Below are 15709 nucleotides of genomic sequence, written 5' to 3' on the forward strand. Positions count from 1 at the left end.
TAGGAGGTGGTTAGTGGAGAGAAATTAAAAACTGGGTAATTGATTGATTACTCCAAGTTACTCTATAATGGCTTATTACCTACTTTTGGTATTTGATTAACCTCTTTTTCTTTTCAACCAAACATAGTCTTTTATTATCATTATTATTCCTCACATCCAAATACATCTAACCAAGCACCCCTTATGTTTCTTTAACATGTTATTACTAGTTATGTTAAAAAAATCTTAACCATCACATTAAAATCAAAGATTTTGACCAAGAGGATCCCCTAAATAAAAGAAAATATGGATAAAAGTGTTTTTTACGAAAGTGGTCGGATGATTTGAGTCTTGAGTTTTTTACGAAAGTGGTCGAGGCATACGAGGAGGAAGAAGATACGGCAAGGTCTAAATAACCCACGATCAGGAGAAAGCTCATGTTGAAGGTGAAATGGTTGCTTGGAGTAATGATGATGATGAAGATGCTGATGTTGTTAATGGGCCTATTCAATCTAAGATGCTTTTTTTGTGATTTTGCTATTGAACTGTCCAGACGTACTTATTAGGACTTACAATGTCACAATAGCATGTTTTTTTGCATGAGTACACATTATGGCAATTTTAATTGGGATAACATGCAAGTAACTAAGACCAAAAAGTTACCTTCATTTCGGCATACTTATCCCATTTTAATTGCAGGATATCCGTTGAGTACCTCCAGTGACTGTAACCATACAGACCACATCATCAAACACTTCTAAATAACAACGATTTTTACAAAAAAGGGTATGATGCTTCGGTGAAAATGATGAAGAGTTATCTGAAAAGTTGGAGTCTTCAGATGATGAGAAAGAGGCCGAGTACAAGAAAATGATAAAAATGTCAAAAAGGAATTCAAGTAAAGAGAATAACTGGCATATGAAAAAGGAGAAGCCAGGAAATCGGGGCAGCAAGTGTAATAATGATTAACAGACTTTGGCTAACTCGCAGGTCAACCGTTCTTCCAGTGGACTACACACAGTTTCACCATCACAAGTCGAAGGTTCTTCGGGTGGACCTACTTGTGATCCTCAGGGTTTTGCATCGAGTTCACAGGGACCTAACCTCGACGAGTCTAATGTACCGTTTATGCAACATCACTATTCTCAACAGCCCTTTCAGAATCTTGGCTTTCCGAATTTAGCACCTTTTCTGCATTTAACAATGCTGGTGTGTTATCTTCTAATTTTGTTCAAGGTGCTCCTCCCAATTTTGTGGAAAATCCTGCATTTGCATCTTGGCCTACAGGAATGCCTCAGCATAATTTCAATCACTCTCAAGTTGGGCCACCCATGATGTTTCAAGGCTTACAACAAGGAGTTACAATTCCTAATAGACTTCAAACGGAAAACAATGGTGCTATGAGATCTTCTTTTGCTGCTGCAAATGTTGAAACTTCTCTATTTCTAAATTCTGATCAAGGCAATGGATTATCAAACCATGGAGGAAGACAACCATTTCAAAGAGGAGGCAGGCGTGGCGGAAGCGGGTCTCAATCCAGGTGATTTGCAATCATAATACATAACAAATGTGTAGGTTTCTAATTAGTTTATTTGTTTGTATCTTTTGATACAAGGAATCAAGTGCTATTTTGACTCTAAGCTGTTATTTGGTTGTATAACTGTATTATATTATGAGTGTGCTTTTGGTGCTCAAATTGTATGTCAGATAGGAGTAATATGTTATATCTGTTTCCATACTATAGATTTTACCACCACCACCAGGTCCAACACCATGACATTGCCAGCACTTTTTCTTTGTTTATGCGTGGAGTTGATGTTAAGCCACCAGAGGTTGATAAATTATATTTGCCTAAATAGAAGATACAGGAGTCACATGTCAGGTTTTTGGAGTTGGACCCTGTAAGTCGCATGGGTTCGTTGTAACTGGCATTTGTGTTTTCTCTTTTGATTTTTTTAGTACGAAAAGGTACTTCTGTAAAAAGACGACATATATCAAAACAAGTTAGATTAGAGAGATAGTGAAAGAACGGACTTGGTTTTTAAAACTGAAACCGACCCAAACCGAAGTGGAAAATTGACAAACCGAACCGAATCCAACGGTTTATGGTTTTCAAAAACCGAAAACTTCGGTTTGGGTTTCGGTTTTGAGGCCAAAACCGACCCAAACCAACCCATGCTCATCCCTCCAGTGCTTAGTGCTTACTTGCATCGCAACATGTAATTTAGGTGTTCGAGTATAAAATATTTAGAGTGGAATGTTTCCCAAAACTTTTGTAGAACCCAGTTGTCAACAAAATTATTTACAGAAACGGATAGTTCGGGTTTCCCAAACCCAAACCATGCCTACAACCATACACCAAGGTTTGGAGCACAGACTATGTCCAACGACCACCTGCAAAGTTCGTGGAACTATAGTACGCATGTAATAGCTTTTTGCCACCTATTAGAGTTACTGCAATACCCATCTCTTATTTAATGCCAGTTCCCAAACCCGGGCTATAGTATGCATCCTATAGCTTTAATGTACACCCGAGTTTCGGAAACTAGGTGTATGGTTGCCGCTGTCATAGTCCGGGTTCGGGAAACCTAGATATACTAGTTCCAGAAAATGTTTTGTCGACTTCCTTGTTCTACAATTTTTTTTTTATAAAAAAAACCTCACTTCTCCCAAAAATTTGTTAGGGTATACGTGTGTCTAAACTAAAGTTTCGTAATAAATTTTTTAGTACCCGAAAGCTGGTTCTAGAGATGAGGGAATTTGGAAGTATCACGTCCATCTGGCTTGAGCTGATCGGGGTTGTCGGAAAATTGGACTTTTTGAATATCTGATGACCACTTTCAGCCTTTCTGACAATTTATGGGCAGATTTGAAGTTATAAAAAAAGGTAGGAAAATATTGAACTTATGGAACTGATTATTTTAATTGTGGACTTAACTAGCTATCTCAGAAATTAATCAATAGGTTATCTGTTCTGATTACTAAAAACATATAGATTACCTAGTTCAGTGCGATGTGTTTTTGCTGTTCATCCTGTAATGGTTTATGTAGAATGCTGCAAAATCTAAAACGAATCATCTGTAACATCTAAGAGAACAAACTTAAAAAATTACTTCGTTCTTGATAGTTATTTACTTGATCGGTGAATAGAAGTATTGCTAATGGCTATGAGTATAGTGAGTACCTATCAAGAAAATTAGTCCTTGCAAAGTGAGATACTAGTTTGTTTGGATCTATGAGTCTCGTATAAGGAAGCCCTTTTAAGATTGAAGCAATAGCTTGCACCAAGCTTGTGAATGTTAATAACTATATGGGTGGGGTGGGGGATACAAAGACATGCTAGCGACTATCTGGCACTAATGTTTGGAAGCTGGTTGCTCGTAAATACTTAAAAGTTAAAGAGTTTTCTAGTCTGCATTTAGTTTCTGCTGTATCGGAAGACATCAGTTTAAATTTCCTAACATGTCGTCATGTCAATACATGACTCTTTTATACATGTATTCTGAAACTATATATCCCTTCTATGTAATTCAAAGTCTGTGCTGATAATATCTTTTTGTATTTCAATACGATCAATGACACTAATTCTCGTTCCGTGAGCTGAAAGTTTGCTTCTGGAGGATCCATAAATCCTAACAGATTGGTTTGTAAGAAATAGTTGAAATCTTTTTGTTGCGTTTTATCTGGTAATCATGGTGTTCTACCTTTAACAACTATTTATATTTGAGCAATTTATGCTGAGCTTGAGATAGTCTCAAACACTCGAGCTGAAATGGAGCCACCATTCTGAAGGTTACTCTAGCTATCGAGTCAAGTTCGAATCCATTCTCTTGCAACCCGAGCCTCGCTCAGAATCCATTTTTTTTGTACACATCAAGTTGCTCCTTACCCGAGACTTCCAATTGTTCATATTTTCGATCTGATTGTTTGGATGGGTCAGGGAGCTGACATAAGCAGGTAATCTTTTGTACGCGTCGAGCCATAACCCTTTTTTTTTCCTCCAAATATTGATTTTTGTTAAATAATTAGAGTGTCAAATATGACTATTTTTTATATTTTTTTATTATAGATGATTTAGACAGTTTTGTGTTGAAAACTTGAAATACATTTCGGATGAATTTTGACCCATTTGGCCTATTCGACCTATATCCTATGAAACAAAAATTTAAGTTTCACCTGCTTGACCCATTACAGATAAATGGTACCTGATTCGGCCCATTCAAGTAAATATTGAGGATTACCTAATCGCTGCAGTTTTCCATTTGATCCATCTTTGTGTATCAATTCCCAGGCTTTGCTGAGTAGCACACCTTTGATGGATTAACAGTGTGGCCTAAATTCTCTTAGACGTTTAAATTGCTTCAATTAAGCAACATCATTTGCATTCTAGTAGACGAGTATTCATTTGGTAGAGAAAAGTGCATATGCTACTCGGTAAACATTATATGATGATAGAGTTGATAAAGCTTAGGCCATTACTTATATGTTCTGAAACCATGTTCGCCATCCATTACATAAAAAACCCAAAGCTATTGTTGTAGTATCGTGTTTGGTTTGGACTTTTTTGTCATTCCAATATGAACACATTACACATGCCTTGACATGTATGCTGATTGATTTGATCTGAGATGAGCCTGGTCTTTTTACTTTTATTAAGCTTGTGGAAAATTTTCCAACTCAATAAAGTTTGATGCCTACTTAGACTTGAAATGGAAACTGTCAACGACAAGCTTCTACGTCAACTTTGGACAACTTCTGCTTTGTGGATTCTGTAGAAATTTGTCTTCATTCAACCTTTTTGGGATGAGATAACGGGTTGTTTCCATCACATGTAGTCGATGCTCTGGTGACCCAACTCTTGTCAAGTTTGGGATACACTTGGGTATGAGTTATAGATGTACTCGTATTATTTATTGCACTAGCTTTTGTTCCCCACACCCAGTGTTTCTTATTCATCTTTCTATAAGTATCGCTTCATAATCTGGCATGATCCTGTAATACTTTGGGGCTTAAGTAGAATGCTTGTTTCACCCATAGGTGCTGAAGTTCTACAGGATTTGGTTTGATAGATCAATTAACTATCGAATAACACGGGTACATATCTATACTGTTCCGAGTGTTGTTTTCTTTTATTTTTTTATTTTTTTTTATCTACCTATCCAACCTGGGAATTTTTTTTTCATTATTCGTCTATTCTGGCAGTATTTATCCATTAATTATAAATAAGTGGTTTTGCGGTTATTCTTATTATTGAGCTAAATTGATGAAAAGGTTGAAATTTACTTAGACTTATAATTCAAATCACCTCTTGGATTATTTTACCAAAAAGCCTTGGATTGTTGATGTGCTACTATTTATGATTATATTTGTCATGTTAATTGATTATTACATCTTTAATGGACTAAAGAGTGTCCACGGGTCAACTCAACTATACCCTTACCTAAAGTTACTTGTTTCAACCCAAAACCTGTTCAAGCAATTTGTATAACCCGCCAATTTCGCCATCTCCACTCTATGGACTTTCTTGATCTGCTATTACACTACCTCAACGGCGCAGAAGAGTTTACTTTTGTATTGCTTGCTCAAATGCAGAGACTTTGTTATTGTAGATACGTGGTCTTTCTAACATTAGTTTTCTTATTGCTTTACATTGTTATTCTTCAACTTCAAATTAATGTTCTTACTTTTCTCAACTATTCTCTACCAAGTAGACTTGTGGACTATCTCAGTGTCTGATGTTCATTTTTATTCAACGTGGTACACAATCCACATTAAACCTCATGAATTTTAGATGATTGTCTCTGCGTTCATGGAAAGCACATCTTCATTGAAATCAAAAGCAATATTGATCATGGCAGGCTTTATTCTACACGTTCATAACACATTATAATGTGCTTTATATCTTGTTGCAGACGTTCAAGAATGTAATGGATTGAACTTTGGGAGTTAAAGTTTAATGGCCCAGAATGAATAAGTGGAACAGGACATCTATTGATACCGACGTGCTTAAAGATATTGGTCCCTTGGTGGTCTCAAGATGCAATTTTGATACTTGCAGGTGGAAGCGTTTTGTTTTCTGCGAGTACCCTACATGTGAGTCTATACTGCAGACTAGAATTAGTTTCTTATCATCTCTATACATTTTGTGTACTTTACTGCTCAGATTCTTCTCTTTTTCCGTAACTCATGATTACTTACACCAGAGGTGGCAAAAGGGCCGATATTGGGTGGGTTGGATAATGGGTTTGGATGACTCGAATCACTTAGATGGTCCAAAACAATTTGAGCAATAATTTAACTTATAAATATGTGACATCAAGGTTAGATGCTTAACATTTACACTTTGACAACTCTGACCTGTTTTGTGTTTAGCCCTTTATTTCACTTACATTTTGACCCACTACAGATGCTAAATAACCTGAATAGACCCATTCTTGAATAATGAAATGAAACTGCTCCTTTAAATTACACTTACGAAACACATTTTCCTAGGAGTAGATGTTCTCATAGAATACTTTTGTACTAGGCAGGGCGATTTGGCAATTGATTACCATGTGCAGATTAGATTTGTATTATTAATACACATTAATATTTCAATGGATCACGATCTGATCCATACGCTTTTCCCAAATAACTTGTATCTTACAAGTTACAACTAAATGCACCTTTGCTTGCATTCCTAAAAGTTCTTAATACATGAAACTCAAACTTAAATGATCAAGTGCATTTCAAAGTGATTAATGAGAGTTCAAAAACCAGATAGTCAAATAATCAGTTGTTTTAAGGCCAAGGAAAGCAAGATATCTTGACCAGTAACTAGTAGGTGAAAAACCTTATAATATGCCTGAACTCGTTGTTGCAAGCTTAAATCAGGAAGGTTAGTTAGGCTAGCACACATCTAAACACACCCAATAATTTCAAATTTTTTTTTTGTTGAACTCAATACTTGATGACTTGGAAATATAAACGCCTCTTGATGAACTAGGACATATTTCTTCACATTGCCATCCTCTTTTATGGTGGGTCATATTCCTCTTTAACTTTTCTTTTCACTTCAAATTCCTGTATGTAGTCAGCCTTTTGATATATGCACGTAAATTAATCCAAATTTAAGTCCTTACAGTTTGTGAAATATAGAGAACCTTAGGATAAAGACGAAAGAAAATAGTTAAATCAACTTACTTTCCATAGGTAAGTTGCTCTCTCAGAAATATATGCTCTACTAAGTTTCTGAATCATGTTGAACTTGAAAACAAACAAAATTCATAGCTAGTAACCACTACCTATACTTTTAACAGTTTATTTTCATGGAAATGAACTACGTACGCCTTGTTATCCTAATCCAAATATGAAATCCTTGCATTAGTAGACTAACATATATTCGTAACAACGAAAACTACACAACAAAAACTGAAACCCAATACTATCCTGGGCAGAGTGTAGGAAGGTGGGATGTAGACAGTATCCAAAAAGACTTGGTAATATATATCCATATAAGCTGGATATTAATACTTTTAGAAGGTCTAACACCATGCAAAAAAAGGGCAACTTCCAATAGGAGGGGGAAAGTAAAAAAGCATAATGTAATTATTGGGATTGGAAGGTAAAAAAAAGAAAGAAGAAAAAGGTAGAAATTAGATTAGATTCCATCTTGAAGAATGAGATGAAGTGCAAGTTTGTTACATAAAGAATAGAAGAGTACTAAAACTTTTGGTGTGTCTGGTTGAGATACAGTCTTTCTTTGAAGGCAAATAGTATGAAATGTACCTTACCTTAACATATATACTACTTTCTAAAAGCTTTGCCTGTCCCATGAAACACACCTCACTTCCCTCCCTCCCTCCTTTCTTTTTTAACTTGTCAAAGGACCACTATTCCACCCTCAATATGCTCTATGTCTTTTATACCAATTCCATTTCTTTTGTCAAACATATAGAGATTCATTTAGACCAAAAACTGGTCCACATGTATGTAAATGCGATATATATCTTGCTATGCCAATGATTACTAGTTTGTAGAATATAAGAGTTACAGTCTTCTCGCCTTACATATTTAGTAAGTAAATATGTAAGGCAAGAAAACTATATGGTGGTACCATGAGCCGGTTGGGTGGGTTAGGTAACAAGTCAAAATTGATTCAGATCAAAACGAATTATTTTGTTAGTACATGTGTTCAAATAGTTGATTTGTCAATACATGAAACGGGTCTGCTCAAGTTGCCCTGATCTAAAAATCATTTTTATACAATTTTATTATGCCAAATTATAGTTCACTTTCATGGATGCACTTCAAGGAAAGAATCTTGATCATGGATGTAGGCAAATTGGTGAACCACCATTAAAATACAAGTCCATCTAGTCATAGTATAGTAATATAGTACGGAGTATATACTACGCACAACATTTTTACTGCCACATATGGGTCGATTTTAATGAAAGTTAACATCTAAAAAGAATATACTGTGCACAACAAGTTGATGCACAATGGGAGCGACCCTAACACGCTCACCTCATATTTGAAACAGGTTCGTATTCCATTTAAGAGAAAAATGTTCATGTGAGAACCATTTAATTTGGAAAAACCATGCGAACGTTTAAGTTATAACTTGATTTTTATATGTCAATGGTATACGTGAACAAATCCGTTCACATATAAACTGATCAACTTAAAAAAATACCTACGCTCATATGTAAATGGTTTTAACATGAAATGGATAAGATGATTTAAGTATTAGATGTATAATTCATATATGGGTCATACTCGTTGCACGGAATTTAAGAAAGAATTACTCGTACATCCCAAGAAGTTAAAAAAATGCGTGTTGTAAAAAAACATTCCCGTTGACAATATAGTAAATTCTCTATCTTTAATTCTGTGTTCTTTACTTTTTTTTTTTTTTTTCCTGTTTTTCCTTTTAATCTTGTTGTCATGACTACTATGTCACCGGACCACCACTTAGGTTCCTTTACATACATGCTCACGCTTACCACAGGTTTTTTACATCTTACCTTACATTAGCCTTTACAAATTAAAGGGCTGTATATATATGTTACTTTGAATTTATCTCCCTGTCATTTTCATTTTTCGTTTTTACCGAGTGATCTTTGTAGTTGGAACTTTTTGAATTAAGCTAGATAACTGAGCACCCACTTTGCGAGCCAACTAATTCAGGGCAAGCATCCAATTTGCAGGTAGCCCAAAGTCGTTGCAGGTGATTCTGTAGTTACAAGAAGTATATTTTTCTGATCACGAGATTCAAACTTTGGATCTCTAGGTATTTTTACTCATAGAGACCAAATCCTTACCACTAGCCCGAACCGGTGAACTACACTTGCTTCTGGATAGATGTGTGGGACAGAGGGCTCGTGGACTCGTGGTACCTGCTGCCCACCCTTCTCACCAAGCTTGGAGTTTGTAGTTGAAATTTTAGTTAAAACAATAAATAGAAATAATATTGTTGTCCATTCGCCATACGTTTTGTAATTGGAACTTTGGTTTAGACTGGTTCATGCTATGTTGAATTGATTATAACATGTAACCATATACATATATTTTTCAGTTCTCATGAAGATGGATCAATCATAGATCGAAAAGGTCAAAAGGTCGATTTTAAGCAACTAAATAACGCGCCATTAATCCATTAATAACATGACTAGTTTGAATCAATGTGGTTTGTTTTGTAAGTATGTAGTAGCAACACCTAAGGTTGTGGTTTTTTTGTTATTTTATTTGAATCAAACTAGTAACTGTTTTGTTTACAGAATTCTTTGGAATTCATGAAATTGGAATCTGAATTTCATTTACATTTTTTTGTTTAACAAAATGAAATTCAGATTATATTCCATAACATGTTTGAGTCGTGAAAAAAAACTTGAAATCTTTCAAATTCCATCGAATGAAAAATTTCTTAACAAATTGAAAGAAGACAACTCTTTTTAATTATTATTAATTGATTATAAGTTTATTATAATTATGTTAATCAATTACTATTATTATTATTCATAGAAAAATATGATTGTTAATGATTACTAGCACGTTATCCGCGCAATGCGGCGGTGGTCGTGACAATGCCGTTGTAGTGGGGGGTCGAGTGTTGGTGGTGGAGACGGCGTCGAGTGGTGTGGATAATTGATGTAAATGGTTAATGAAAATATATTAAAGAATAAAGGATTGGTAGTGTAAATTAACCATTAATGTTATGGGTAGTGTATGTTGAAATATTTTAAGGGGTGCTAAGTGAAAATATTACATATTTTCAACACTTCCATAAATAAAAGAGGCTATTTCTTTTATAATATAGTATAGATTATTTGATAATAAATTATAATTTTATATAAAACTGTTTTTGTTAAATAAAACTTTGTTATTGTTTTATAAAAGGGATCTTATTAAAAGGTTATTTATTCTTAATAGTATAATTTTAGTTTATGAATTTCTAATTTTTTTTATATAAAGTTGTTATTTTATGAAAAATACTAATATTTTATGTAATTTTTTTAATTTTATAATAATATCTTATTTTATAAAAAAGGTTATTTATTTTTAGCAATATCATTAGTTTATAAATTTTGGATTATTATATAAAAAAATATTAATTTTCATAAAATGTTAATTTATTATGTAAGTCTTTTTTTTATTTTATGTAAAGATAATATTATTAAATAAATATATTTTATGTTTATTATTCATGATACCATGAATTCCATTTCATTACAATCCATTTGGGTTAACCACACAACAAGAAGTTATAATTTATTCAAAATTTAAATTTTATTCCATCAGATTCCAATCTCTTCAAATTTGATTTTTTTTTTACGGATTTCAATTCATGTTCTATGAATTAAACGGACTGTTAGAATTTTACAACATGATTAGTGAAAAGCATTTTATTGGGTCTCTTGTCTTTTTGTTTTTTCCTTTCATAATGGTTCATGTTCTTTAGAGAATAAAGATAAACATATATATATATATATATATATATATATATATAATATATATATATATACTAATTTTGGATAAATTTTTATCTAAAGTTTTATATATAAATGTAGGGATTAGATTATGTAAAACAATACTTAATTTATATTATTATATTATATATAAAAATCTAACCCCATTCTTTTGGAAAAACGTCCCAATTATAGCATCACTATTGATGATCGTAACCAATTTGCCCATTGAGAGCCTTCTTATAGAAAATTAATTTGATTGACGGGCGCTTTTCTTGTATGTTTCAGTTTTGAAATAACCAATCTTATAACTCCAGTTCTTAGTTGTTGTTCTGTTACCTAGCTAATTAAAAAGGAAAATTCAACTTGTAAACTAAAACATTAAAGTTTAATAAATTCAAGAAGTTCCCAACAACAAAAAAGAATAAGAAAAGATAATAATGAACATGAAATGATAAGAAAATTTTAAACTATGATGTGGCCACTTAAAATACTCTTCCTTTGATTCCTTCAGGTGTAGTTACTGTCATATCCTTTGTGACCATTGATATCTTAAAGCTTTAACAATTCCCCCATGCTTCTGAGGCAGTTGTGGTGTATCCATGTGATGGGATTTCTATGCCCCCAGCGTAAGTTAGCATGCCCCTCATGTTCACATTAGCATCAAGTTGACTTGTATGGTGGTCAACTTCTTGGTCTCCAGTCAACCCAAGAAAGTCTCTGGTCAAAGTCAAACTACTCATTGTTGACCCATTGTGATCCGCCACCGCACCTACCGTCGCCGCCTTCTGGAGAAGGGCGGTGGCAGATAGGTGTGCCGATGGATGATGACAAGGGCTAGTGCTGACGTGACATCCATGAAATACTGGTTGCCGTGGCATTGGTTCTTGGTAAAAAGGCGGGAGTAGGTGGTGGTGGATGGTTTCGGGTTTGATTCGGACCGGGCTAGGGTTATGGTTTTGGGTGGGGACCCAATCAGGGTTTAGAGTGGGAGTGAAAGAAAAAAGTGAAGTTGGGAGGTTTTGTGAACGTTGCTGAAAGTTGAAGGGGATTTGTGTAGTATGGGTGATAGTTGAGGGGTGGTTGTTGTTAGTTATTGGCACTGCAGAAGCTGCTGCTGCTGCAGCTGAAAGTCTTGCAGTTTCTTCAGCCAGGGCATCACAAAAAGCTCTATGCGTAATGAAGCTATCTTTCCTATAAACATAAAATGTAACAAATTACAAATAGTTACTTTTATATCATGCAATAAGACTATAAAACTTGTTTACATTAAAAGTTGATAGATAAATTAATTCTATATATTTTAGTTAATTAGAGCCGGCAAAAGGAACACGTTTGTACAAATTAATGCAGCTAATTATTAATTTCCCTATATGAAATGAAAATAATTAAACTGAATATATAAAGTATATATCATGAATTTGTGAGCTCTAAAGGGATTCAAAGCCTCTACTTTTGTAAGGCAAAAAAGTGGAAATTCATCATTGTAATGCAACTCACTTCCATATATAACATGCAAATGTTTGTCCATTTTCATGAAATTCAGGGACAATAATTCTCTGAGAAATTTTGCCCACATTATATGAGTCTACAAAGTAACACATATATAGGACTATATAGGGCTATCAATACATGATTATGCAGGTTCTTTAATAATTATGCTTAATTAGTTCGTTATGTTCCAAAACACCAATTATGCTTAAATAGTTACTCCGTATTTTTTTTTTTTAACAGCAATGCAATACATATTATTGTATGCGTACTCTAGCGAGATGCTAGAAGATAGAGTTACATAGTACAAGAGAATGGATTTATCCTCCAAACTAACAAGATGCTTAAATAATTACGTTGAATGATCATTTAATAGTTAATTAGCAAAAAAACTCTATGAATACCATGATACTAATTGCATTTACACTCAAGTACGTTTTTAAACTCAAAATTACAAGAAGAACAAGGTATATATGCAAATTATTCTCAACCTTTGTGTGCGAAAACTTGTGTCTTGCCTAATTAGAGAATGTATATATGTTTGCATATACAGTATTTTTCAAGCAGATCCACCACAAAAATCACATTTAGATTATGGGCCAAATCTCACAAATTCGGATAAAAAATTAAGCTACTACACACACACACACAAAAAAAAAAAAAAAAAAAAAAAAACCCAATTAGGCAATTATGGGTCATCCACCATCAAAAAGTTTAAGTTCATGATCTTTAGTTTTGTTTATATATAACTTTCTAGCTATAGATATACATATAGATAATTGATGTGCATGTATATGTGTACAAGCATTGAATGATATGATATGATAGCAGTTTGCATGTGTCAAAAAATATTCAAATTTATGGAGTACTAGCATATATAGTAGTACTGGCTGCATATATAGCTTTTAGAATCAATATGATGCTACTATCAAAAAAAAGCAGCAGAATAAACAGTGTGAGTAATAATCAGTGTGTTCATTTCATTTCTGCTAATTTGTCTTGAATGCACATTTATAACTATTCTGTTCTGTCTATCAATATATTCCATGCAAAACCTTTTACCATTTAAATGCATATGTTACCAAGAAAAGACTAGCAAAAATTTGAGTCAAACTAAAGGAATTAAGTCCCATTTTTATTAAGTCATGTGCCCCATTCATTTCAATTCAAATTACATCATTTGTGTAACTATTCATTCACATTACTTCTAATTCTAAAGACATTGATGAACTTTTAGGAAAGACTTCAACAATGTACACAATTTATTTTTTTTTAAAATGAATGAATTTTGACAATTTTGGAATTTTACTTGACTATATTTGGTTGTTTAAAGTCACTCATAATACATGTTAATGTAGCTTTTTTTCGTACAAGGTTTTTCATTCACAATTGTTTGTTTGCTAAAAAAGAGCAATTAATTAAGATATTGACAAAAAAAAAAAATAGTATGTGCAACTTTTTATGGTGACATAGCTAGAATCCGAGCTATATAAGATAAAAAGGCTACTATATATATATATGCATTCCAAAAATTGTTTTTGTATATATGCATATTAGCTAGAAACGTACAACAATACCAATTTATATATATAGCTAATTGAGTTTATGGTACAGCTGAATTTTTACACTTTTCAAACACTATACCAAACAACAAAAATCCCAAATAGTATGAGTGTATTAATTGATTTTTCATACTATATATGTATATGTGTATAGATATGAATATAACCTAATATATCATGCATTATCCAATTTTAATTATTTAAAAAAAAAAAGAGAAAAAAAAAAAGAAAGAAAGAAAGTTAAGTTCAAAGATATACCTGGAGAAGAGGGTGCCACAATCACATCTATACTCTCTAGTGCCACAAGTTTTAGAATGAGCTTTCCAATCAGATTGAACTGCATAAATCTTGGAACACTTGTCACACTTCCATTTTTTTTCACCATGTTTTCTACAAAAGTGTTTTTTGATGCCAGTGAGATCACCAAGAGCCCTAGAAGGATGGTGGTGCACACAAGTAGGTTCAGGACACACATAAGCCCTTTTCTTTATCTCATCTTTATTGTTTCTTTGCTTTAATTTCCATGGCAAGTTATGACCTCTTCTATGAAGTTGCAAATTTTGATCCCTTTGAAATCCTTTGTTGCATATCTCACACACAAATCTGTTTGTTGCCATCAATGTCTTTGGTGACAATGCTATCACTTCTGCATCTGGATCTTTAGTCCAAAAATTAACACATACAATATTAACAATTAACTATAAGTCAATCATATCAAGCTAGATCATCCAACTATACAAACTTTTTAATTAGTTAACTACTTCTAATTAAAATTACAAGCAAGATATAAACTTTCTTATAAGAATTATTCTTAAAATTACAACTTACATGACCTTAATTATACTATATATATTCTTGGACAACTACAAGTTTTTCTGTTCAGATTATTCAGAAAGACAACTATATATAGACAAGTCTAATTTTGAGGACATAAAAAAAATCATAACTTGTATGATTATCTCAATAAGTAGTTATGAATAGTTGGTAAAATAGTATAATCACTTTTCACTATCAAGTTTAGCAAAATAAATATGTACCTGGATTCCCTGGGAGGTTTCTCTTTTTCTTGATCTTTTGAAGATTAGGGTAAAGATGATCATTTTCTTGAACATGGTTTGAAAATGAAGAAAGGGTCATCGATGGATTATTGAATTCATGATGAATATTAATATTCTTATTACTTGAAATTACAGAAGAAACAACTGTAGTATTGCTAGTTATTGGAGCTTCTTCTGAAGATAAAGAAGTTGAGTTTTTATTACTAGTAGTGGAATAAATTGATGCTGAAAACATCACTTGTTTGTTTTCTTAAGAATTCAATCAAGAAAAGGAAATTAAGAAGAAGAAGCCAAGAAAATGAAGAATAAAACTGAAGAAAACAAAAACAAAAAAAAAAACAAAAGAAACAAACCGACTTCTTGCTTTTGGACAAGTAGCTTTCTATCTCTCAACTCTCTATGAGCTTATATATATATACACACACACGTATATAATATAAATTCACACTGCACACACAAGTGATTAAATTTTGTGAATTTAGTTGAAAGAAAGTAGTAAAAGATTTTGAGGAAGTTATTCTCATATATATGACAGGAGGGACACTATCTATGCTCTTACCTCTTTTATTATCTACCTCATGAGTCTTGTTATATTCTCTTTTTGCCTGTCTATTTTTGCATGTAGTAATTAAGCATACTCAATTGAAATATCCTAAAAAGTTACTTCTGC

At 33.0% G+C, this 15709-nt stretch overlaps 1 protein-coding gene and 1 long non-coding RNA gene across 2 annotated transcripts; one reads left to right on the forward strand and one right to left on the reverse strand.

Annotated features, from left to right (window-relative positions):
- The first annotated feature begins 4931 nt into the window (after positions 1-4931).
- On the forward strand, positions 4932-9542 carry LOC122583866. Its single transcript, XR_006321339.1, has 3 exons — positions 4932-5073; positions 5892-6072; positions 9171-9542. It is a non-coding gene; the product is annotated as an uncharacterized LOC122583866 (long non-coding RNA).
- A 1733-nt stretch (positions 9543-11275) lies between these two features.
- Positions 11276-15274, reverse strand: LOC122582799 (protein indeterminate-domain 12). Its single transcript, XM_043755236.1, has 3 exons — positions 15019-15274; positions 14240-14639; positions 11276-12122 (listed from the first exon to the last, which is right to left on the reverse strand). Exons 1-3 carry the CDS (start codon positions 15272-15274, stop codon positions 11489-11491), a joined length of 1290 nt encoding a protein of 429 aa, XP_043611171.1. The 3' UTR covers positions 11276-11488.
- Positions 15275-15709: the final 435 nt, after the last annotated feature.

The sequence above is a fragment of the Erigeron canadensis genome, chromosome 9, assembly GCF_010389155.1.
Source record: "Erigeron canadensis isolate Cc75 chromosome 9, C_canadensis_v1, whole genome shotgun sequence".
Classification (NCBI taxonomy): domain Eukaryota; kingdom Viridiplantae; phylum Streptophyta; class Magnoliopsida; order Asterales; family Asteraceae; genus Erigeron; species Erigeron canadensis.